At 36.7% G+C, this 24,349-nt stretch overlaps 1 protein-coding gene across 5 annotated transcripts in view; it reads right to left on the bottom strand.

Annotated features, from left to right (window-relative positions):
* The window catches only part of SEMA5A (semaphorin 5A), a 334,501-nt gene that overhangs the window by 130,668 nt on the left and 179,484 nt on the right, over positions 1 to 24,349 (bottom strand). For all 5 annotated transcript variants that reach the window (XM_035319102.1, XM_035319099.1, XM_035319100.1 and 2 more), the window contains exons 6-8: positions 20,543 to 20,605; positions 13,811 to 13,909; positions 12,645 to 12,858 (exon numbers count right to left, since the gene is read on the bottom strand). In XM_035319102.1, the coding sequence (XP_035174993.1) occupies positions 12,645 to 12,858; positions 13,811 to 13,909; positions 20,543 to 20,605 (376 nt within the window). The remainder of the gene's footprint in view (positions 1 to 12,644; positions 12,859 to 13,810; positions 13,910 to 20,542; positions 20,606 to 24,349) is intronic.

Below are 24,349 nucleotides of genomic sequence, written 5' to 3'. Positions count from 1 at the left end.
ACCGTGCCACTCCAGATTACTGGAATAATGGATGGTTACTGAGTGGTTACTGATGGTTACTGAATGTGCTCAGTCACTTTAACAAAAAGAAAGAGAATTCTCAATTAGAGCATTTGATGGTAATGTAACCACATATCAGCCTTATCTCATTTAAATTTATTCTAAGTATTATGGTATTTTTTTTCTTTTAAGAAAAAGGATTAAAATGATTTAAAAATAATAATAGTGAAAAAAAAAAAAAAAAGAACATAAACAGGAAAAAAAAAAAGAACAAAAAAATCTAGGAAACAACAGATGATATTTCTTGAAATAAAAGAAGGGAAACTGTACATACCGAAGACAGTAAATGCATGGCCCATAAGGATTACTGAAACTTAGAAAAGTCCATGAGTTTAAGAGAGATTGACAAGTTGATGAGTTGAATTCTTACAAGACAAATTTGATACATGGGTTTATGGAGAAGAACCCCCCTTGCATAAGGAATCATTATAGAACAGTGGTACCTCTAAGCAACAAGTAAAATTTGATTTCATTCCCAAATTTTGAAGTGGAAGAACAAAACAAAACAAACCTCCTTGAATTACATCCATTGTGATGCAACAATCCCAAAAGTTTAATAGGTGAATATTTGACAGTGTTATTGTATTGGAAACAAACAAGCAAAAAGCTGATGCAACCGAATCTACACATTTTGCAAGTACATCTCTAACCTGTCAAAACTTTTGAGGAGAACTTGAAGGGCAAGAAGCTGGCATTTCTATGTAACAGTTCAAACCCTGTCAGACAACTCTTCTCCAAAGACAGCTCAGCCCACAGTTTACACATCTTTTTGTGCTGCTTCCCTCCCTATCTGCTGTGCTGATAGTCTCCAAATAAGTTTTTTTGGCAGCTATGGTCATCACCTCCCTGGGATATTTGAAGCTGAGCAGATATTTGAAGCTCTCCCACTCCTCCCTATAACTTTTACTCGTTATCCTATTCAGCACTTCGTTGAGAGTCTGTTACACAACACATGTTCCCCAGACTCCAATCAGTACATTGCACCCAAACACTTTTGAGAAGAACTTGCTGGTATCTTGAGCTCTCATAAGTTACACAGCACCAGTGTATTTATATCTTAAAAACCAAAGGCAAAATAGTTTGACAGGACTTCTGATGGCAATAAATGTAAAATTGGATTGACAATCTATGAAGAGCTACACTCTTAATTACCTTTTTCCCTATTAGAACCTTGCCTCTTCATTCTAGATGTGTAAAACGTTCATTACAATAGGATTTTGCTTTAAAGACTTCAATAATCTTTAAACTTCATTATTAGAGTTTATAGATGTGTAGAAATAATTCTTAGTTGCTCATAAGCTCTCATTCTTTAACTATACACATGCAATATACTATTACACACACTAAAACTGAAAACAGAAAAAGCTGAAACAAAGACCTTACTTTTTAATTTTCTTAATCTTTTTTTTTTTTTTTTTATCTAATAACGTGCATGTGTTGAACACTTAACAGAGTAGAATGGAACATAAGATTTAATTACAAGTATTAATCTTAAAGTAACAAAAATATGTTGCTAAAAATCACAAAATTGTATACTACCACACTCTAGACAGGTTAGACAGTTTTGGCAGACATTAAATAGTGAATATATGACCACAGATATTTTGCATGAAAGGTTTTTTGGTTTTGTTTTTTAAACAAACCCCAATCATGATGTTCCAACCATTCTCAAAATATATCACATTTTCAACTACTGTATCGAGCAAACATTTATTTATTTAACTAAAGCATGCTAGAAACAAAATATATATATATATATATATATATAAAAGAACCTACACTCTCATTTTCCAACCTCAGTTTATATCCATACCACACGTTGCCATTGTTCCTCTTAATCTGTAATGCATGTTACTTTCTTCCCTGACTCTACACAATAACCTTTTAGATTTTTCTTATTCCCATGAAAGGAACTCGTGGCAGAAAAAGCATTCACTAGTTGCAGTGTAACTTGGGTTATCTGTCTACTATACTAATGTATTAAAGCAATATCCATTAACATTGTATGTTAAAAAACAGTACAACCAAAATAGCAAGAAAAAGTAAAATTTCCCATCTGTGTTTGACTTTTTGTAGCCTGTAACCCTACTAGCTCTTCAAAATTTTCTCAAAAATATTCTGATTGATATAAAAAGCTTCTATTTATTGGGCAAATGCTCAACATCAATTTTATCCACCTACAAAAACATCCTGTAGAACTCTTAAAACACAGAGGCGGTGCCTTGCAATCAGGCCTAATGATGATGCTTCTCAAGGGGCGACCACTAGCATAAAAAGGTCTCTGCATTAGAACAACAAAAACTCACTGCAGGGCCAAAAACACTACTGGAAACTCCCAAAGTTAGAATAGTGAATTACTGATGAACTGCCCATAAACTGTAGAAATGAATATAATATGAAATGCATTCAGAAATGTTTTTAAGGCTCTTGAAAAATCCATGTCAATTTGTCATGAGACTATTTTAAAGTTGCACTGATAATCATAGTACATATATAAATAAAAACTAGTATTCACATTTCAAGGATTCAAAACTGAGAAATAGTCCATAATCTGCAAACACCTGTGCATATACTTTACTGATGATGAAAATGTGACCTGCTCTTGAAACTTGTGAAAACTGAATAATCTCAGGGCTACCTTGGAATTTGGTGGATATGGAGGGATTATCATGTCAGACTTTTTATTTCATTTTCTCTTTGTGCAAAGTGAACTGAGTCACTTGAAAGCTTCAAAGGAAAAGGGAGATTCTTGTCTAGGAAAAAATAATTTATAGGTTTACCGATATTCTGCTGTGAAATGTTATTTGTTGACATGGAGGACTTCTTACAAAGGCTTTCAATAGACAAGTTGAAATGACTTTTTTTTTTTTTTTTTTTTTTTTCTAATTTGCACTCAGTTCTGGAAGGATAAATGCATTTTGTTTGTGAATGAAAAGATTACTGTAACAAGTGTAAGGATTCTAGTATGTGACAGGATACAGCTGGTATGGATCAACATGAGACTGTCAATCTGTAATAATGTCATGACTATTGTAAATGACCTTTTTTACCTACATATATATACAATTTATGGACGTGTCAGGTTTATTAGACATTCACAAATCAAATGGAACCAATGGAATCAGGAAAGAAAGAAAATGAGTTTGTCAACATGACATGACAAAGATCTCCAGTGTACTACATGGAGCAATGCTGCACAGATACTCAAGTCCACGTACTGAAGGCACTACAGTGTTAGTTAGTGCTGCCTCCAGGCAAACAGGGCTGTAGCATGCTATTTCTGAAGACTGCTAACTCAGCACAAAGTCTGTGAATGTCTATAGCTTCTTTCTTAAAGCTGTATGACTCTGTCCAGCAAGGACTTTTCCCCACAGACTCTTCTAAGTCGTTGTAAAAAGATAACTGAACCATACAAAGTCCAGATAGTGCTTCAATCAGAAATAACATACTTGTTTTTCCAAAGACTGGAGACAAACCTACATATCCCAGGGAGCATGGTCTCTGAACTTAACAAAAAGACAACTAAGAAGAGGCAATTCTTCCCTTTAGATAATTTTCTCCTTCTACCCATGCTGGGAACTCAGAGACCAAGCTGATACTCACTGGTTTCACACTGATGCTTCCTGACAGTGCAGACTGCTCCTGCAGGGACTGGCTGCAGCTCTGCCACCCAACACACACTGACGTTGTGCCCAGAGAACAGCATCCTTGTAGCACAAAAGCAAGGAAATGCTGCACATCTTGGGAAGCAGCACAAGAGTGTGCAGAGCTGGAGGACTCAGGAGGGTCAGAGGATATACATGCACAAACATGTATGTACACACAGATATATATGCATAAAAAATCACAGAATCACACAGAATTTCTAGGTTGGAAGAGACCTCAAGATCATCGAGTCCAACCTCTAACCTAACACTAACAGTCCCCACTAAACCATATCCCTAAGCTCTACATCTAAACGTCTTTTAAAGACCTCCAGGGATGGTGACTCCACCACCTCCCTGGGCAGCCTGTTCCAATGCCTCACAACCCTTTCAGTAAAGAAGCTCTTCCTAACATCTAACCTAAAACTCCCCTGGCGCAACTTTAGCCCATTCCTCCTCATCCTGTCACCAGGCACGTGGGAGAACAGGCCAACCCCCACCTCTCTACAGCCTCCTTTAAGATATCTGTAGAGAGCGATAAGGTCGCCCCTGAGCCTCCTCTTCTCCAGGCTGAATAAGCCCAGCTCCTTCAGCCGCTCCTCGTAGGACTTGTTCTCCAGGCCCCTCACCAGCTTCGTCGCCCTTCTTTGGACCCGCTCAAGCACCTCGATGTCCTTCTTGTAGCGAGGGGCCCAAAACTGAACACAGTACTCGAGGTGCGGCCTCACCAGAGCCGAGTACAGGGGGACGATCACCTCCCTAGCCCTGCTGGTCACACTATTTCTGATACAAGCCAGGATGCCGTTGGCCTTCTTGGCCACCTGAGCACACTGCTGGCTCATATTCAGCCGACTGTCCACTATCACTCCCAGGTCCTTCTCCGCCTGGCAGCTCTCCAACCACTCATCTCCCAGCCTGTAGCTCTGCTTGGGGTTATTATGCCCCAGGTGCAGGACCCGGCACTTGGCCTTGTTAAACTTCATGCAGTTGACCTCAGCCCATCGGTGCAGCCTATCCAGATCCTCCTGCAGAGCCTTCCTACCCTCGAGCAGATCGACACACGCACCTAACTTGGTGTCATCTGCAAACTTACTGAGGGTGCACTCAATGCCCTCGTCCAGATCATTGATGATGATCATTGATGAAATGCACATGTATTTGTCTATTTGCCTTTGTATGGAGAAAATTTGCATGGCCAAAGCTCAATTAGAGTAGAAGCTGGCCACTACTGTGGGGGACAATAAAAAGGGTTTTTTGTTTGTTTGTTTGTTTTTAAATATGTTAACAGAAAAAGGAGGACGAGAGACAACATTGGTCCATTACTTGATGAGGATGGTCACCTCGCAAGCAGGGACATAGACAAAGCAGAGACGTTTAAGGCCTCCTTCACCTTCATCTTCAACACTGATGATGGGCTCTGGGACCCCAGATGCCCTGACTTGTAGGACCGTGACTGTGGAAAGAATGATAAACTCCCAGCCAACCAACTTGTGTGAGATTTGCTGCTCGACCTGGATGCACATAAGTCTACGAATCTTGATGGGATTCATCCCAGGGTACTCAGAGAGCTGGCTGATGTCATCACAAGACCTCCCTCAATTATTTTCAACTGCCGTGAGAATCTGGAGTGGTTCCAGTAGACTGGAAGCTCACAAATGTCATTCCAATTTTAAAGAAGGGCAATAAAGAAGACCCTGGTAATTACAGGCCTGTCAGGCTCACTTTAGTGCATGGTAAAATTATGGAGAAAATTCTCCTGGGAGTTATTGAAAAATCCATGAAGGACAATGTGGTCATTGGTCATAGCCAACATGGGTTCACATGGGGAAGGTCCTTCTTAACAAACTTAAATTCCTTTCATGAGAAGGTTACCCATCTATTTGTCCAAGAGAAGCCAGTTGATGTAATCTTTTTGGATTTCTGTAAAGTTTTTGATACTGTTTCCCACTGTATACTTCAGGACAAATTGGATATAGCATACAGCTAGATAAAAACATAATACCATGGATGAACAACATAATGCCATGGGTGAACAGGGGGTGGTTGGGCACAGGAGCAGGCTCCCCAGAAGTTCAAGAAGCATTGGACAACACTCTTGGATGTATGGTTTGAATTTTGGATGGTCCTGTGCTGAGCCAGGAGTTGGACTTGATGATCCTTGTGGGTCCCTTCCAACTCGGAATTCTATGATTCTATAATATTTTCAAAATCTTAGAAATCTTAACACTGGTCTAATGCTGAATGACATCCGTTTGGACCTTGTTAGTTGACCTCAGTAGATCAATGAATCACACCCTCATGCTGTTGGTCTCTTATATTCAGCAAAATACTTAATAGCATTAAATTCTAAGAGTATGTCTTCGTGGCTTATATTTTTGTTTGTTTTGCTTCCCCTCAAACACACCCAGTTCAACTTGCAGTTAGAAAAGTGAAAATAATAGAAAGAATTTAAGTTCCAAATGTGTTAGTTGACTTTTTTTTTTTTTTCCACCTTACTAACATAATTAATGAAGTACATTTCCTATTTGCATTCTGCCATCTCAGTATTTCTTTTTTAAGTATATTCACTTAGCGTAACACTCTGCAGCTGTTGGAACAGTATAGATCTTGCATTAGGCCACCCCAGGCATTGCTTCTTGTTTAAGGACAAATCTTAATCCTAAGTAAAAATTTCCTGCAGTGTTAAACTCCTGCAAAGTAATATATAACCTGTAGTCATCATAGCTACCCTCATGAGCTGAAATGGAAAATGTTAAGTCCCAGTATAAAACTGGTGGAAATCATTGCTTATTAGTTGCTATTTTTCCTCTTTCATAATCATTAAGGACACACGTTTAAAATGCTCATCTGTCATACCACAGTTGGCTACCAGTCTATTTGGACTATTATTTCTTCTGTAATGCCTCAGCTCTCCATGTTTGTTTTTTTTATACTCTTTTCCTTTTGTTCAAATGAAGGCTTTATGGGTATGGAAGAGCCAGGACTGCAAAATACAGTAAAAATTAGTATACCAGATATTTTTTCCTATCTTCTCTTATATTGCTGATAGATTTTATAATACAATTCACTATAATCATAAAAGTGGATGCACTTGTTAGACATCATATTTTACTGATGTACTTTAGTAATTTCTGAAATGCCACTATTACTTTTCTGAAAAATAGTTTTCAAATATGATATTACAGAAATTATTTTATTATTTGTTATTTCAAATAAATCTGCTTCATTTTAAGGTAAAGTGTTCCATACAGAGCATAATATTTTGTAATTTATTACATCATTAGCTGCTGCAAATTTGCTGGTGACAAACTCAGTGACAGAAACCATTCTCTACTCTGATCTAGTATCTACTTAAGTCCTGGAGAGTTCTATCTGAACTTCAGTGGATTTTTGGTCTCCTATATTCACTGGATAGGTACCTTACATAGCAGGATATTAGGAAAACAAGGGGGATGGGGAGCACAAGGAGGGAGAATATAGATACTGCCTTAATTCACTCAGAACCTCCAGAGATTTGATCTATATGGATCTATCAACAAACTTCAGAAACTTAGATGCTTACTTAAAACTCCAAACATTTTTAAAGCCATTTCTTCTTTTATTTCCTCTGATCCAGTTTTGCAAAGAAGGAGCCAATGAAAGGGCTTTCTCTGCAGATTTGGGCCTCTTTACTGTTTTCCTTTTCTCCTTAAGAAAATGGAAATTGGAGTTCACTTTAATAATCATTCCTTTCTCTATTTACTGTTAGACTTGATATGTCGGCTACTGAAATTCTGTTTCTGCCTCCAGTATCTCTCCTCCTCCTTTCTTTGGTGAATGCTGTTTTTTATGTGTTCTTGTTTCCCATGATCTGCTTGCAGGGATGCCTTTTTTTCCTTCTTAGTACAGCCTCCTCCAACTGGCACCCGAGTTTACATGATCAGCCTAGATATAGAAGAACAGGCTCTGCCCTCTCTAGCCTCACAGTCTTTCAATAAGGAAAAGGTGGACCTTGCTGCTTCACCTGAGATAGATAAGAAGGAAAAATCACACCATGATGCCTCTCTCTACCATTTTAGATAGGTGAGAAAGTGGCATGAAGGTGCTTTGTGATAACAGTCTGGCCTAGGACAAAGGAGGTCAGCAGAGGTACCTCCATCTTGTGTCACCTTACCTCTTTCCTACTCTGTTATTGACATTTAGGGGAAGATATACAGCTCTGAAAAGAAAAACAAACAAACAAACAAAACAAAACAAACAACAACAACAACAACAACACACACAGAAGAACTCAAATTTGGCCTCTTGTAGCAGCTCCAGTGGAGAATCCTAAGGATGTATTTCAAAATCACTAGGTATTTCCACACTATTTTAGGATACTGGCAAAAAGAATTGATGAACAGATAGGATCAGAATGAATTGTATGGGTAATTAAGTACCAAAAAAAAAAAGTCAAAACATATGTTTTGACTATTTTCTGTCAGGCCTCATACCTGAAAACAGAAGAGTAAGCTGCACATCTGAAGAAAACAATGGTTTTGAGTTACGTTATGTATTGCATAGTAAGTAGAGCTTGTTTCAGGAAATTACAAGGCTTTTCACTAAAAGCAAACAAACAAAAATGAGTAATTATACCCATTTCTATTAATGCTTAGAAGCAAAAGTGATAGGATTATTTCTGTTCTTAGCTCATAATTTTTCTCCACATATCCTTCTAGCAACAAGTTATAACAGAAGTGAACAAACAAACAATAATCAGAATGGATTTAGAGCTGTATTAAAACCCTCTTACCAGCTATCTGTGAGAATTTTGTTCTTGTTATTACTTGTGAAAACTAAATTAAGAAGAATAAATTAAGACCAGATTAAGAAACTTTCTATTAGGCAAAATATTTTTAAAAACATATCTCAAAAGCACTATTTTTCAGGGTATCTAGTAACCAAGCAGCAAGAGGGAAAAGCAATAATATTGTGTCTAGCAGCAGAATAGAACAACCCAAACATTCCTATATTCTTCTCAGCTAGAAAGGTTTATAATCTCTGTAAAATTTTATTTTTTCTGTTTTGGGGCCACAAAATGGTATTAAATCACATTTTAATCATCTCTGGTCTGCCCACTGATGAAGTGACTAGGCATTTAGAACAAGTTTGTATTTACTTAACGGGTTCCAAGAGCATCTATCATTACATATCTAGGATAAGGAAAACTACTACAATGCATTTCAAGACAGAGATCCAAGCAGCCTGAATATGCAATTTCAAGCCAAGTCATTTTGCAAAGAATGAAACCAATGTCCCAGTGTTTTGTCATGTGATAAAACAAAGGGATTGACTGGGATTTCAATTTTTTGTTTAATCTGATTTGTCCTCTTATTGGCTAAACAAAGCCATTATAAAACAGACATTGTAGACTAAACTAAACCTTCACAATGAGGCATCAAATCAAACACAATTTGAGGAGGTGAATTGAAAGGAGAAATACCTTTACTAATTGTAAATGCTGGACTACAAAAAAAAAAAAAAAAAAATCCCAAGTCTAAGCAGTGGTTTTTCCTTGTCAATCTCAACACATGAAGTTTGTGGACTTCAAGCATAACTATTCCATTTACCTCTATCCTCTAGACCAAATGATTAGATTCTGCCCCGCTGCACTGCATGGATCAACCCTAAAGCAAAGCCCAATTAGAAGCACAATGTAACAGTAAACTCTGGATATCATTTAAGCTCTGTTTTATGCTGAGAGTTTAAAGTGACTCAAATAAACAGCATGTCAGCTGTAAATCAAGCTGTACTTTTTTTTCTTAATGAAAGATTTAATTTCTTTACTTTCATTTAATAATGTCCTCAGCAGACTGCTAAGGCAGACTATTGTTTTTATGAAATACTACTAAGGTGATTTTAAAATGTTCTAGCAACATGCTGCCCTTTACTGACCTGAGCAGTTGGCTGAAGCTCAAGGTCTTGTTGTTTGCATTGGTCAGGAGAAGGAATCAATGGAAGAACTGTCTGCTTTAGATATAATGCTCAATGTGTGCTATTTGACCTCAAATCATTTCTTTCAAGTACAGAAGTACTTGAATATGGACTTTAGTGAAAGAGAACTGAGAGTAGGTGGCAAAACATCTTAGAGAGTAAGATACTGGTAAGCAGCCTTTCTACTTTCTTCAATGGTTTGTCCATATACATAAACTCGTGTGATTAACTCCAAGAACTGTTTGTTTGTTTTTTGCCTTCATGTGAAAAGAGAAGGCCAAAGTAGGAACATATTAAAGGGAGAGGTGTGTTCTCTGTTCAGAAGTTCAAAGCTTACTGTCCTGCACCCAGTCCTGGCCCATTGGGATGGGAAAGTAATGTTTTGCAGCAGTTGCTAACTGTTCTGGGTGATCAGGTTCATCTTCGCTGAGAATAGTAACAGAGTTAAAGAGCACTAACAGGGCCAGTAAGAACGGTTAGGATAACATGGGATCTGTCTATTCTCCATCAGCTAATAAATTCCTGGTGATCTGTAGAACTGCTGGGTTATGGTGAACTCTCAGGTCATAGCACCGGTCCTTCAATTGTATCTCCTCATGAAGGTGAGCACAGTCTGCATTATGATGATCATGGTCACTGAATATGGGCAGCTGTACTTAACATTATCTGTAGGAGCACCAGGAAGACAGAAATAGGCTCTATGAGCAGAAGATTAATTTGCTTTTGGAGAAAAGGAGGGAAGAGCTGGGATAAAAAACTCTCTCTCAATATGATCACCAGTTATCATCAAGAGCTGATTAGCTTACTACTCTTAATTTTAGAAGACAGCAAATTCAATAACTGCCTTCAGGTGCTTCTTTCCTATTGCACTGAAGAAGACAAGACTGTTTAAACTCTAAAATTTTTCCAGAACTTTTAGAAAGTGGGCAGATATCTGCAACATTTGGTCAAGTGTTTTGTCTGCTATTAAAAATTGTCAGAACAGACAAAATTCAGGTGAGTCAAATCTCAAATACTGTCAGCAAGTTGTCTAGTGAACAAACAGCATATTTGCAGACCCTCTAAGATGGTTACCACAATAACTATCTCCAGTCAACAACACAATCTATGTTGACAGTATTGCTATGCTATCCATCTACCTTTTTGGATCAGAGATCTCTGTACTCCATACACTGCAGTGTCACTGAACTTTAGTTTGTCCTTTCAGTTATACCTTCACAGTATATTCTTGTAGCTGACTTTTACACATGGTCTGAATAATTCATAGTTTTAACCAAGCTACCCCAACTCCTCATCACCCCAGATAATTGAGTGTTGAGTGCATTAAGAAAATGATTATAGAGAAATGAAATTTCACTGACTTTTCCATGCCCTACTGATAAGCGCCTTATCAGAACGATGCTCGGTAACATATCCTGAGAATAACTTCCAACTTCCAATTCAGCTGAAATTCAGCTGATGTGGATTGTTTCTAGACCTATGAAGCCTCCAAGAGAAGGCAGGACCTGATAATAAATATATGGCTCTGGCTGAATCAGAAGGAATTGCGAGGCTTAGACAGGCCATCAACCTAAATTTGTCCTGTATATGATATCAGTGGTTCCAGAAAATGAAATTTCGGCATGGTACACAGGACCTTGCCCCAGTCACTTTTCCCTTCCCACATTTTACTGTGCCCTTTGGCATAGAGCATTTAGTTAAGCTGAAAACTCAGCATGAACAATGTTTTCTCTTTGACAGGAGCACCCAGGTGTGGCACAGCAATTAGCTCCAATACCATGGCTGTGTGTACAAATGCTGCTTGAACAGGGATATCTATACAACGAGTTCATTTTTTCCTCTCATACCTCTTTTACATTACTATAATTCTGTTATGTTTCATGCAGTTTGGCTTTGTTAATTTATATTGTAAAATCAGCTGACCTTCAGAGTATGAAACAGATCTCTCCAAGCTACTTCTGATGGCTTCTTTGCATAGGGAAAACACACCAAGCAAAGATGCTCAATTCAGCGTTCAGTTTATATGAGGACTGAAATATCTAAAAATAAAGTCTGTCACTTGCAGCTGACGTAATGTTCTGAAACTGGAAGGGTTTATACATGCACTTAATTTTGAAGATGAATAATTCCATCATAACATGAAATGCACTGGGAGTTGAGACTGATGGTTACTTACATGAGTTATGAAAATTAATTTTGTTTTCCCTACTGGGACAAACATGGGCAAATTATAAAGTACTTAATTTTATATTTTATGCTAAACAATAATTTTCATTTTAAAAGGACTGCAACTATTTTTTGTAATACATGCATTAATTGGCAAGTGGCCCTGTTACATATCAGCAATACCTGTCAGTTTACAACTTCTCCCAGCTGGAAATCCTCATAAGGTGTTTAACATCTATGATACGGGAATCACTGACACTATCATTATTTTTATGATATGTGTTGCAGACTAATCCCTTTTCTTTGGCTATAATAAGCTTCAAAAATGTTAGTTTGCCACCTAAGCAGCTTGAAAACGCAACTATTTCGGCTTGTCAAGGCTGGGACTTGCAAGAGAAGGTGGGGAAAATCAGCCCATTCTAAACTGCTTATTTTCTGCCTTTCTTTTTTGAAGAACTCAACAAAAGAATACTAAAGACAAGCTACTGCTCTTGGCCAACTCAGTTTTGCTAGGTAAGCACACATGAGAGATAAAGTACAGCTCATCCCCATGCCTGCAAACACAGCTTGAATATTTAAGAGCACATCTACAGACAACAGCTGTATTAATTACACACCATTATAACTGTATTACATTCAAAATGTATTATGAAAAAAATGTAAATTCAATGTATTATGAAAAATAATTTTAAATTTATAAAAACAGTAGTCTAAAAAATTTCAAATTCTCTGAATGGAATTTCAGCAATGGAATTTCAACAACATGAATCGGGAGAACATGGGTTAAGAAGCAGTTAAGTCTCATGGTTCATCAGTACTCACCATTCAGCCACTTGGAGTTGTACTGGGCAGTGCGGAGAGGAGGAAGGGCCCCCAGACTGCGATAAATGGCAGGATCCCTTCCTGGAAAATCCATGGCCGTAGCAGCATATAATTCCCCACTGGAAGTGAGAAGAGCTGTAGAGTTGTGCTGGGGACTATAAGGACAACGAGCCATGCCACTGATTTGATCATGTATCTCTGTCAAATTACTTAACTGTAAAATAGTGAGAAAAGGGGATTAAGATGACCTGAAAATTGTCATTTTGGCCAAGCTGCATCAATCTGAGCAAAAAGTTACCATAAACACCAATTATCATCTTTGGTATTCTACAACACTAACGAGCTGACCTGTACATCTATCTGAAACTGTCTCAGAGTTTTTAATGTAATGCCTGATCTTGCTTCTGCACCTTTGTAAAATATACAAGTTAATCATTAACCTAAAATGTCTGATATTGGAGACAACTCAAAAATAATTATCTATACACAGATTGTGACTATGAAAAATAGATCTGATTGCCATAATCCACTAAGGTATTCATCACAGCAATTGGTCAGATAGTAAAAAATCCTGCTCTTATGTAGGTGTGTTCTAGGAAAGAATCTCATAGGAAATTGAGATTTTTTAAAAAAATGAGCTTTCTAGATCTGTAGAAATATCTCTCTGATTTAACAGCCCTAATACTTTCATCTATGTAGCAAAGTGTGATGCTAATATGTTATTTGAAAATAAAGGTACAAAAGTTTTAAACATATGTGATAAGGAGTTTTTCGGTGATAGTTGTTCTGTGTATTTAAACACCTCTCCCCTTCTGAAATAAATAGTTCACTTAGTCCAAAGAGTAACATTTTGTTTTTTATTACATGACTATTATTGATCCTTTGACACACATAAATTGCAACTAGGGTTTAGTTTGTTCGTTTTCCAGAAATTGAATGATTTCTCAACAAAGATTTCCCACTCTCACCAGTCAAAAATCACTAGCACAGGTACTCATCTTCTCTATAACTACACATGCACAGTAGGCAGCCGAACTAACATTTTACACATCAGTTCTCCAACCCATATGCAAATAGTCTGGACACAACCACAGCATGCTCTGCCTATTAATCAGCTGTCTCAGAGCAGGGACTTGGGCTCGTCAGACAAAATATTTAACTCATACCGTCCGATTGGTGCAAATAGGAGTGAATGCATTGGTTCCACAGGTAAAGAGATGGTTGCCTCCAACAAGAAGCACTCGAATATAGTTCTGGCACTCCTCCTGCCATACAGAAAAGAAATAATATATTCAGTCCTTATGCACACCTGATGTGTTAGCAATATTGATATACATAAAAATTTCCTAATAACAATGCAGGCATACATCAATCTTTGTGAAAGGATCTTAATATTAGAACAATAAAGCTCTTCAGTATCAAAGACTATTTCAGAGTGTGCACTTCAAAAGTATAGCTAAACTATTAATGCAATGCTGTTTCAATAAATCAGATGCTGATTTTGAAGACAGATCAGACAAAGGAAGGAAGTCAGGATTAATAACAGCTTGCCAATAAGAAGAGTATGTTCAAACTAGTATAAATAAAATTATTGAGAAGTCCAGACATGGATTTGTCCCTAATAGTTTCATAATTTATGCTTCTTTTTTTTTGTATATATATATTTTTTTTAATTATTGTAAGTATCTACATTTCTGTCAATTTGAAGTTTCTCATGAAAGCCTCCAAAATTTCATTATCTCAGTACATCTACACTGACCCCTGAGGAATAATTTGACTTAAAAAAATATATATATATATTAGAATGTGTGGATGCTTTATGATTTGTTTTTCTCATTTCAGAAGCTAAGAACCAACAGTGATATCTAGCATTCATTCAGACACAGAGCTTTTTCCCGCAATACTAAAGATCTCCCAGAAATGTATATTGGAAAGACTCAAACATTTGTCCTGCAGAAATGAAGGAGGAATCAAATAAAATGAAGAAAAGCAACCATATACTTGGAGGGAAAAAAAAAAAAAAATCCAGGATCTTTCCGTTTGAGTACTTGGCTAAAATGTTTTTCCAGCATTCATTCACTTGTAAAGCATTAAAAAGCCTTGTGAAAATATAGCTATGAAATTCTAACTTATTAAGGGAAATCATGCAAATACATCCATGTAATGGTACCAGTGCAGAAGTCCCATTATCTGTCCTACAGTTACACTAAGTATATTGCTTGTCTATCTTGCAAATAGACTCTCATCTTGAAAGACAAATATAATTATGAATAAAGTCATCAGGCACAAAATAGACCATGAAGCAAGATGGACAAAATACATTGAAGATTTCTAAATAGTAATAATAAAACCAAAACAAACCATGAAACATCAAAAACCACCTTCAAAACTAACCACACATCTTCAAAAATGCACATACAAAAGAAACTGCATTAGTCTCTTATGAAAACTTAGCTTTTAGAACCTTCTCTTTGAGCCTTAAGTGTAATTGTCAAACATTTTAAAACTAAGAGTTGATTCCCACTGGGTAAAAATACAATGTTTTTATCTTGAATTTACCAAGACTGTCATCTTAATACTCTTTCAAACAAACAGAAGTTTAAATGCAATGATATAAGAGAGTCTTGGCAGTGCAACAAGCCTTTTAAAGAGTAATTATTTCATTTCTGCTTCTGGGCAGTTTCCTTGATGCATGTTGTTCTAACTACACATACATGGGGAAAAAATAAATAAATAAATACATAAATAAATAAAAGCAGTTATTTTTTTGTCTTTATTTTTTTTTTTTTTGGTTTGGTTTTTTAAATGAAGGAAGTTCAAGGAGTTTCATATAAATTAACACAGTACTTTATTCTTTGGTTCTTTGGGCAGTTACCATCTCACCCTTTGCTGCAATCTATGGAATGTAAGTGTAGGAAAAATAAGTGGGTTCTGACATTACAGCCCATCCAACCTCTCCTCTTCATATTCCAGAGCTCCCTGAAATAGTGCCAACACCAAATTATTTGCGTGCTGATCACCCACTCTTTCTGTTCAAAAAAAATGTAATTTTTTAAAACTCTGACATTCCTGAGATTCACAAGATTCTTCTCTTCAATGTTGCCAAGTCCTGTGCCAACTTCACAAGCATTCACAGTGCAACAGGTCAAATAAGATATCTCAGAGCAAACTTTTGTTGGGTACACAGTACAACAAAATCAGAGATGAAAAAGTGGTTTATACAATTGGTTATTTTCTTCATACAACAAATCCAAAATAATACAAAACAAAATATTAGTCATGAATAAAACAATCACCACCCAAAAACATATTGAAAAATGATTAAATTTAGTCAATTAAAATGTTGAGAATCACTTTTCTAGTTCTGAAGTAAAAACATTCACTTTTAAATCAAAAAAAAAAAAAAAAAAAAAATGTGTGTATAGACCTCTAGCACACCAAAATGGAAGCGGTGTTTGTGACTTTAAAATCAATGGTTTTCCCCTCCCATTCTGGAGGATGGTGGTAGCTTTGGAGGCCATCTTTGGTGGCCATCTTTTATGTAAACTTATTCTACATTTCATCTTTACTTCTTTGCCCATGTTTTCTTACTGCCCCATAAAAATACCTTTTAAAGAAAAAGAAATTAACTGAGCAAGTACTGTCTACTTTCATATCAGTGTAACTTAAAGAAAACAGCTATTTGAAACAATTTAGCAGCCAAGCAGGCTAGGTTACTGCTTAATTTTTAACACCTACTTGACAGTTTAAGGACAATCTGGCTACAGTTACTTATTCATTTGCAGCAATGTTTGTCGTATAGGCTAATATTTTAAATACATCTGTGTTTATATTTTTAATACTTTTATAGAAAATGCATATGCTAATACATGCAACCATTACAATCTTAAGTAAGCAAGATTCTTGACTACATCTTTTAAAATCTATTTTATTATTATTTTTTCCTTGTGTACTTGTATTTTTTTCCTTTATAACAGTTCTTACCACAAGTGCCAGTTGAAATGGCCAAATTTATTCTCTTAATCATGCATGGCATTTTAGACTTCTAAATGCTAACACATGCTTGCCACAAGGACATCATTTTGTCTGGCTCACTCTTGAAGCCACTAGTTATTTTAAGCAACTGCTTACATTGGTAGATAAATGTATGAAATCTCAGTAACAAACATCAGCCTTCAAAAGTCAAGTGCGCATTACACTGTGAGATGTGACAGATGTCCCTGTATATTTTTCTCTCCAGCTCTTTTCCCTCATTGGCTCTTAGAGTATAAACCTCAGAACAACAACTACTGTTAACAGCTAGGGGCAAAAATTCCGTGCAGCTTCTTTCTCAATAACAACACCAAAGTTGCGTTTAACTGACCATTATCTCAAAACAGCTAGAGTTGCTTCAGGGTTCAAAGCTGGCTTCTGATTTTAGGGCACTCCATCAGCAAATTGACTTTTAGCTTTGCTGCCTGAACTCACTGCCCCCACACTGGTCTGTGGTCAGAAGAGCTTCAAGAGAAACTAGGATCTGAGTGAATAACTTACCCACAGCCATCCTTGTAATTCTCACCATTCCTTTGCCACTGTCTGGGCTTGCCTTGTGTATTTAGTCTCCAGTCTTTCCTGTCCCCTCCCTACAGTCACGCATGTATCAGGCCTGAAATCTGAAGTCGCCCTGAGAAGTTTTACAAAAATGAAATCCCCAGCAGCTCCCCAGTTTAAGCTGGATCTGCTTTTACAACAACAAGCAAGGAAACAGCCTTTCTGGTAACTGCAACTGGAATGTTCCAGGGGGAGTTCCTCTGAAGAAGTACAATTCACTGTACCACTGAAGTGAATTCCTCCAGGTCTGGTAATTTTTTGTTTTTTTTTTGTTTTGTTTGTTTGTTTGTTTGTTTCTTGTTTTTTTCTTTTTTTCAAGTGAAGGCTGCTGTGGTTTCACTAGGAAGAGGAACATGCCACGGATCTTCATCTGCATCTTTCTTATCTGCATGCATAAGTTCTCCCAATACAAAGAGTATGGCTCTTGGACATAAGTCAGCAAAAGACATATATCATCAGGTTATCCTTTCTCTGGCCTTAAACTTATTCTTTGATTTTAACCTCAAGCACATCATTGAAAGCAAGAGGCATGAAAAGTACAAAGAAAAAGACAGTTGTCGTTCCATCTAGGCTGGTTGCTCAGTCAGAATTATTTCTTCACAGGATTACATTCAAATGTAATGAAATCCAAGAATTGTACTTCTCTTCTAGATTGTGAATGAAGAAAAAGGCTACAGATCCAAATAAAACACTAAATCTTTATCCTAATTGTAACAATACTAAGAAACAATATCAGCATCATAGAACAGTGGGTTAGAAGGGACCTTAGATAAGAACATCAAGTCCTGCCAGAAGCAGAGACACCTTATATTCAATCAGGTCGCCCAAAGCCCCATCTAACCTGGCTTTGAACATTTCCAATGATGGGGCATCCACAGCCTCTTTGAGCAACTCATTTCAGTGCCTCACCACCGTTGTGGTTAAAAACAAAAGCCACCACCACCACCACCAACAACAAAAAAAAACTACTACAACAACAAACTCTTTATAATAATAATCTATAATTTATATCTAGCCTCTTCTTTGAGATCATTATTCTTTGTTGTAACATTACAGGCCTTGGCGAAAAGTTTTTCTTCGTCTTTCCTATAAGCACCCTTTAAGTACTGAAATCTTAGAGGTCTTCATTAGAATATAACATATATTATTGTACAGTGACAGAATAACTTTCAATCCCTTCTACAAAAAGATGTGATGAGCATGAATGAAAACATGTGTATGTGCTACACTAACAGCCATTCTTGAACATATTTCACAAATGTTGAGAATTTCTCTGAGCAAAATTATTTAATAGCAACATATGCTTCTGCACGGTTGAAAGGAACATGGATATTAAACCACAAAGTGTACCGTCAAGATAATAGTCGAAGCATACCACTATAGCCTCAAATTTACCATCATTTTCATCCATCATGTTAGATTACAGTCACTGCACTGTGACTTTCAGACGAGATTAATGTTATTCTCACAGTTTTAAATTTCAAAAATAACTGTATAACAGAGGCAATGTATAACTTTTAGTTATACATTGCATTCCTACCATGATATTTTCTGCTCTGTACACACCTCAATCAATGCCAAATAACAATATTCTATTGTCACCTGAGCAAGCTCTTTAACTTCAGATTATGCCACCTGAAAGCTAAAGGTGAAGGCTTGAAGGGTATATTACATGACAGATTACAAACATTCTAGGTAGAAATAACAATTACAGAATGAAACATTTGTCTAAAATATGAGAACAAAGTTCTTTTCTCTCTGCAGGTTAACAAGTAAGCATCTAGTAAGCATTCTGATCTATAATCTATTTCTGCCATTAAAGCCTTCACACAAGTCAGTATTTTTTTTTTAAGTAAAATATTGCCCATTCCTTTTATCTAGCTATTAATACCTTCTATACACACCTAATAAATTCTGCATGTTAATGCCTAGTTATCAGTAACTCCTAAATACACGTTTCCCACACTGGGATGGGAAGAAAGGGAAAGGAGAAGAATAAAAAAGGCAATGTCATCCTTAATTCCTTTTCTCAGTGCTGTAAAATCATATCTACAGTGAGATGTTCCTCCATAAAGACAATAATCTTCCATGCTTTACAGTGCATATTTACTTTTTTTTCTTTTTTCTTTTTTTTTTTTCTTTTTTTTTTTTCCCTTCTTATTCATTTTCCCCAGCTAATTCAGTCTTTTTCTCTCCTCACAGTATAACATGGACATGATTCTATAATGAGATCATTCTTCTTCTTCACTCTCAGATGGGAACAGATAGGTCATGGCCACACTGCAAGATTATTTTCCAGCACTTAGTAAGAAAAGCTGAAAATGAACTGCTTTGCTTGATGGGAGATGTTAAAGGTCAGTGGTTATATGTATATAACTATGCAGACAATGCAGAAGAGACCTGTCCCTTACCAGAAGGTATGAATATTTGGAATACATTTTTCAAGCTCGGTAAGGTTTTATGTTCTTTTGTTTCTTTCTTTGTTTTGTCTTTTGGGTTTTGCTCATCAGCAAGGTATGCCAACATGTTTTGTTGAATGTGAGTCCTGAAATCAAGTGTGTTCACTTGTAGTTATTGTGCAATGTACTTCTGTGTTTCTCCTTTACATTTTAACTCAATTAATTTTAACCATTACACAGCATAATAATTATAGACATATATTGCATGCATTTCTAGTTGATTTTATACTTGATTTCATAACTACTTTCAACTCAGGACAGCCACTAAAGAACACGGCTTTAGTACAGGTTCCATCTTAGGACTGCATTTAACTGTTCTGAAAAAAAGAAATGGTAGTTGGCCAGGTAAGAAACTGGTTCTGAATAATAAAAATAACATCAAGACCCATGTCCATAAATTTAGTGAATGTCATACCATTTTCTTCACAGCATCATTACACATGAATTACAAATGTTCCAAAAATTGATTCGAATACACATGAAAATAAATTGACGATTTTACAAAGAAATTACACAGTTATGTGGGATTTACAGTATTGAAAATGAAGTGAGAATACTGCCCGTTACACATGACATTTTGTAGAGTCCAGACAGTAAATTGTTAGAAACTCAGTTCCTTGATCTCTTCACAACAGCACGTGACTCTTTGTCCCACACCACACCTCCTTATATTGTTGTGTGTGTTTTTTTTTTTTTATTCCTTTGCACATACATCAGTATCATAATGTTTTACTACAACTTTATTCAGAAAAGAATGGGAGATATCACAACTGCATAAGGTAGAGATTTATACACTGAATTATAGCTGCTATTAAAAAAATTGTAAAAGCAGAACTGTCTCACTCTTACCTTTGATTTGCCTTTACTGTAACAGGCTCTTTTAGTAGCTTCATCACATTGCCATTCCACTGCCTGTAACCAACAGAAGTTAATTAGAAATGCAGGGAACACAGAGATGTAAAACTCAGCCATGTAAGCCCATGCTTGAGACACGTGCTTCAGGCATACTGATGATTAACTGGGGGTGGTTCTATTCATAATCGCCTTACAAGCTTTTTCTCCTTAGAAATGTAGTTTTGCTGTTCATGGGCTTTCAGTGTCTTAATCCAAAGTGAAAATGGCCATCCCCATGATTCACTGTACCTACATCTACAGCAGAATGAACCCCAATCACATTTGACACTAACTAGCTGCTTTTGTATCAGCTTCACTAAGCTAAGCAGCTAAGAACGTGGGGAAAGGACAACCCTTCCTCTCAAGCAGAGCAGGGAGTCATCGCACCTCAGGTCAGCTCTGCTGAGAGACCTTGGGTGTTGGGAAAGGCTGCACTCCTGCTGCTTTTGCAGAATTTCTCTCAAGCGTGAAATGGAGATTTTAGTTGCTCAAGGTGTGACTACAGCAGTAATCAGAAGAGCTAAAACATCGATTGAAGGAAAGGAGCAACAAGCAGACACATACAAGACAAGAGTGAAATGGAGCACTGCAAAGCAGAAGCAATTTATCCTCATTTTTGAACTGTCTCTCTGCTTTAACAGATTTATGCCAGGACTGGAAGTCTAGTCTGCATCACTACAGTTTCACTGCCTGAGTTAATTCCAATTATTTCCATATTTACCATTCAACAGCTATGACTTACAAACTCTATTGTTCAGTGGAGCAGGTCCTATGCTTGGTGTTTATGTGCCAATACATGCACATATTTGAATGCCTATGTGTGCTATGTAGTTAGAGTGCATTTTAAATCACCCTACTTGCTCTCACATCAACGGTGCACATCCACTTGTTCTTTGTAGAAATGTCACAAAGCATTTTAAATTTTACCAGGAAGGACTAAGATTACTAAACTAACCACTGCTGCTTAATTATTGAAATCACAGCTTTTTCCGTTTTGTTTACAAGGAAATAATGAGAGATAATTCATTCAGATTTAATATAAGCAATCTTTTGTACCTGTCGTTCAATGGAGACTGCATTAATAGCAGACTCTATAATTAATAAAAATAACAGGGTGAAAGCCTGTTTAAACAAAGGGGGAAAATGCCTGCAGAGTATACTGTGTAGTACTCTGATTTGCTTTTCAAAAAGCCCAAGAATGAGCTTTTCATTTCAGGAAATAAAGACATATAAAACAAACATCATTGCTTCTCTTTCTCCAGCCCAAGCCTTTCCATTTAAAGCATTTTCTTTTGTAGATAAATGACCACAGCATGTTGGGGATTATATTGAAAACTTCTGGAAAAGTCAACTTGCAAATGACCATAGCATCTATAACAAAATGTATCTTACCCTATATTAGATAAAAAAGCAGCAATGACTCAACATTTTTGATTCTGTAAGGCAAAATTCACCTCTCTAATGGTGACAACACTACAAAAGACTGCTCGTGGATAAGCAGTGTAGGTTCAATTCATTAGGACACACTGAACCTTTATCTTATATGGCTATAGATACAAGTGCCTTATATTGAATATATTATTTTTAAACAACACAAAGTTGAAATGCCTGGAGAAATGCCAAAGTTACTAGTAGGATGTCAGGATAGAAAGACTTTTTGGAATATGGGTACTGAAAAGTAAGGTTAGAAGGAAAGTTCTTGCCAAAACTGAACTGAGAAGAATATGCTGAGCATGAACAGCAGGAAGAAAGAAGACAAAAAGATTGGAATCAAGATAAAATGTTTATCAATAAATCAATTTTCAGTGACAAAATATCCAGCTTTCAATTGGCTCTAAGTCCATGTTAAAAGAGTCATTTGAAGGAGAAAGATGTAAAATGCAAAAATTATACAATGTCATAAATCAAGGAAATTAAGTACATTTCTCAGGTACTGAAATGTTTCAGAAAATACAAAAAAAAAAAAAAAAAAAAAAAAAAAAAGGCTTTGGGGATAAGAAAGTCAGAAGCCAAAAGTGAAAGTTCTACAAGTTTTCCATGAAATCTTAGAAAAGTATACAGTGCACTTCTACAAGCAGGTCACAAAACCACTAATGCGATTATTAGCATAGCAGGTCACAAAACCACTAATGCGATTATTAGCATAACTGAAAGAAAACTTCTTCAGAAAAACTTCAGAAAACTGAAAGAAATCTCTTTCTTCTGCATCCATGAAATGCATAGATTCAAATAAGGATACTAAATATTAAAACACTGTGCTATATTTTTGAGTACAATAGTTAAGTGCAAATACAAGAACCCAAATAGAACTATTGTATTCTATTGCAAACTATTGTAACTATGCATAAATACATACACTTTCTAACTTTCTGGGAAAACCCTCTTCAAGACAACGTGTGCCAAAAGAATAATACTGTCTGGATCACAGAATCACAGAATCATCTAGGTTGGAAGAGACCTCCAAGATCACCAAGTCCAACCTAATACATATTATGTATGTACATACAGACAAAGTAGTGATAAAGTTAAGTGTCATCTCTGAAATCAAATATACTTTATAGCCCTGCAGCACTGGATTCCACTGCTGGAAGAGACAATAATAGAGCAGGCTGCAAATGAAGCTTATTACAAAGGCATCCGAAGAGAGCTGGGTAGATCAGGCTCTTATACTTTGGTCCCCAAGGTTCGTACATATTTCAGTAATAAATGCATATGCCCTGTTACTGATTAAATTAAAAGACCAGATATAAACTAACATTTATATATACAGAGATTTTTTTCTTTTAATCTCCAGGAAATTTGAGGGCCTTTTTTACAAAATGGAAATACAATGATTCAACAAAGCCTACTAGTAATACACAGGAGGAAGACAGGTGGAAACTCATCAAGTTAAATGTCATTTCAATGTGGAAAAAAGCAACAGGAGAAAAATGTGTCTTGAATCTTTAATACATAAAGACAAAACAAAATGTCCCAACAGAATAATAACAATGTGGTTTTTGTTACTAGCAGATGAAGAGTTTAAAGTTTAAAGTTTAAATTCACAGAATCACAGAATTGTAGGGGTTGGAAGGGACCTTGAAAGATCATCGGGCCCTACCAAAGCAGGTTCCTCAGAGCAGGCTGCCCAGGTAGGCATCCAGACGGGCCTTGAATATCTCCAGAGGAGACTCCACAACCTCCCTAGGTAGCCTGTTCCAGTGCTCCGTCACCCTCACCGTGAAGAAGTTCTTTTGCATGTCGGTGCGGAACTTCCTGTGCTCCATTTTGTGGCCATTGCCCCTTGTCCTATCCCCACAAACCACTGAAAAGAGGTTGGCCAAGTCCCTCTGTCTCCCGCACCTCAGGTATTTATACACATTGATGAGATCCCCTCTCAGTCTTCTCTTCTCCAGGCTGAACAGACCCCGGTCTCTCAGCCTTTCTTCATAGGGAAGATACTCCAGGCCCCGTATCATCTTTGTGGCCCTCCACTGGCCTCTTTCCAGGATATCCCTGTCTTTTTTGTTTCAGGGTGCCCAGAACTGGACACAGTACTCCAGGTGAGGCCTGACCAGGGCAGAGTAGAGGGGGAGGATCACCTCCTTTGACCTGCTGGCCGCACTCCTTTTAATGCACACAATTCTGAACGAGTAGTCTGACATATACAGATTATTTTTTTAGAGAACCAGAGCAAAAACAGGTTTACTTAGAAAAGTTAGTATTATTCATTGCTTGCCCTAAACTGACATATTCTACTGCTTTGCACCATTTACCAATATT

This window comes from Oxyura jamaicensis, chromosome 2 (genome assembly GCF_011077185.1).
Source record: "Oxyura jamaicensis isolate SHBP4307 breed ruddy duck chromosome 2, BPBGC_Ojam_1.0, whole genome shotgun sequence".
Lineage (NCBI taxonomy): Eukaryota > Metazoa > Chordata > Aves > Anseriformes > Anatidae > Oxyura > Oxyura jamaicensis.
Note: the sequence above shows the minus strand (reverse complement) of the source record. Positions and strands in the feature narration are given on the sequence as shown.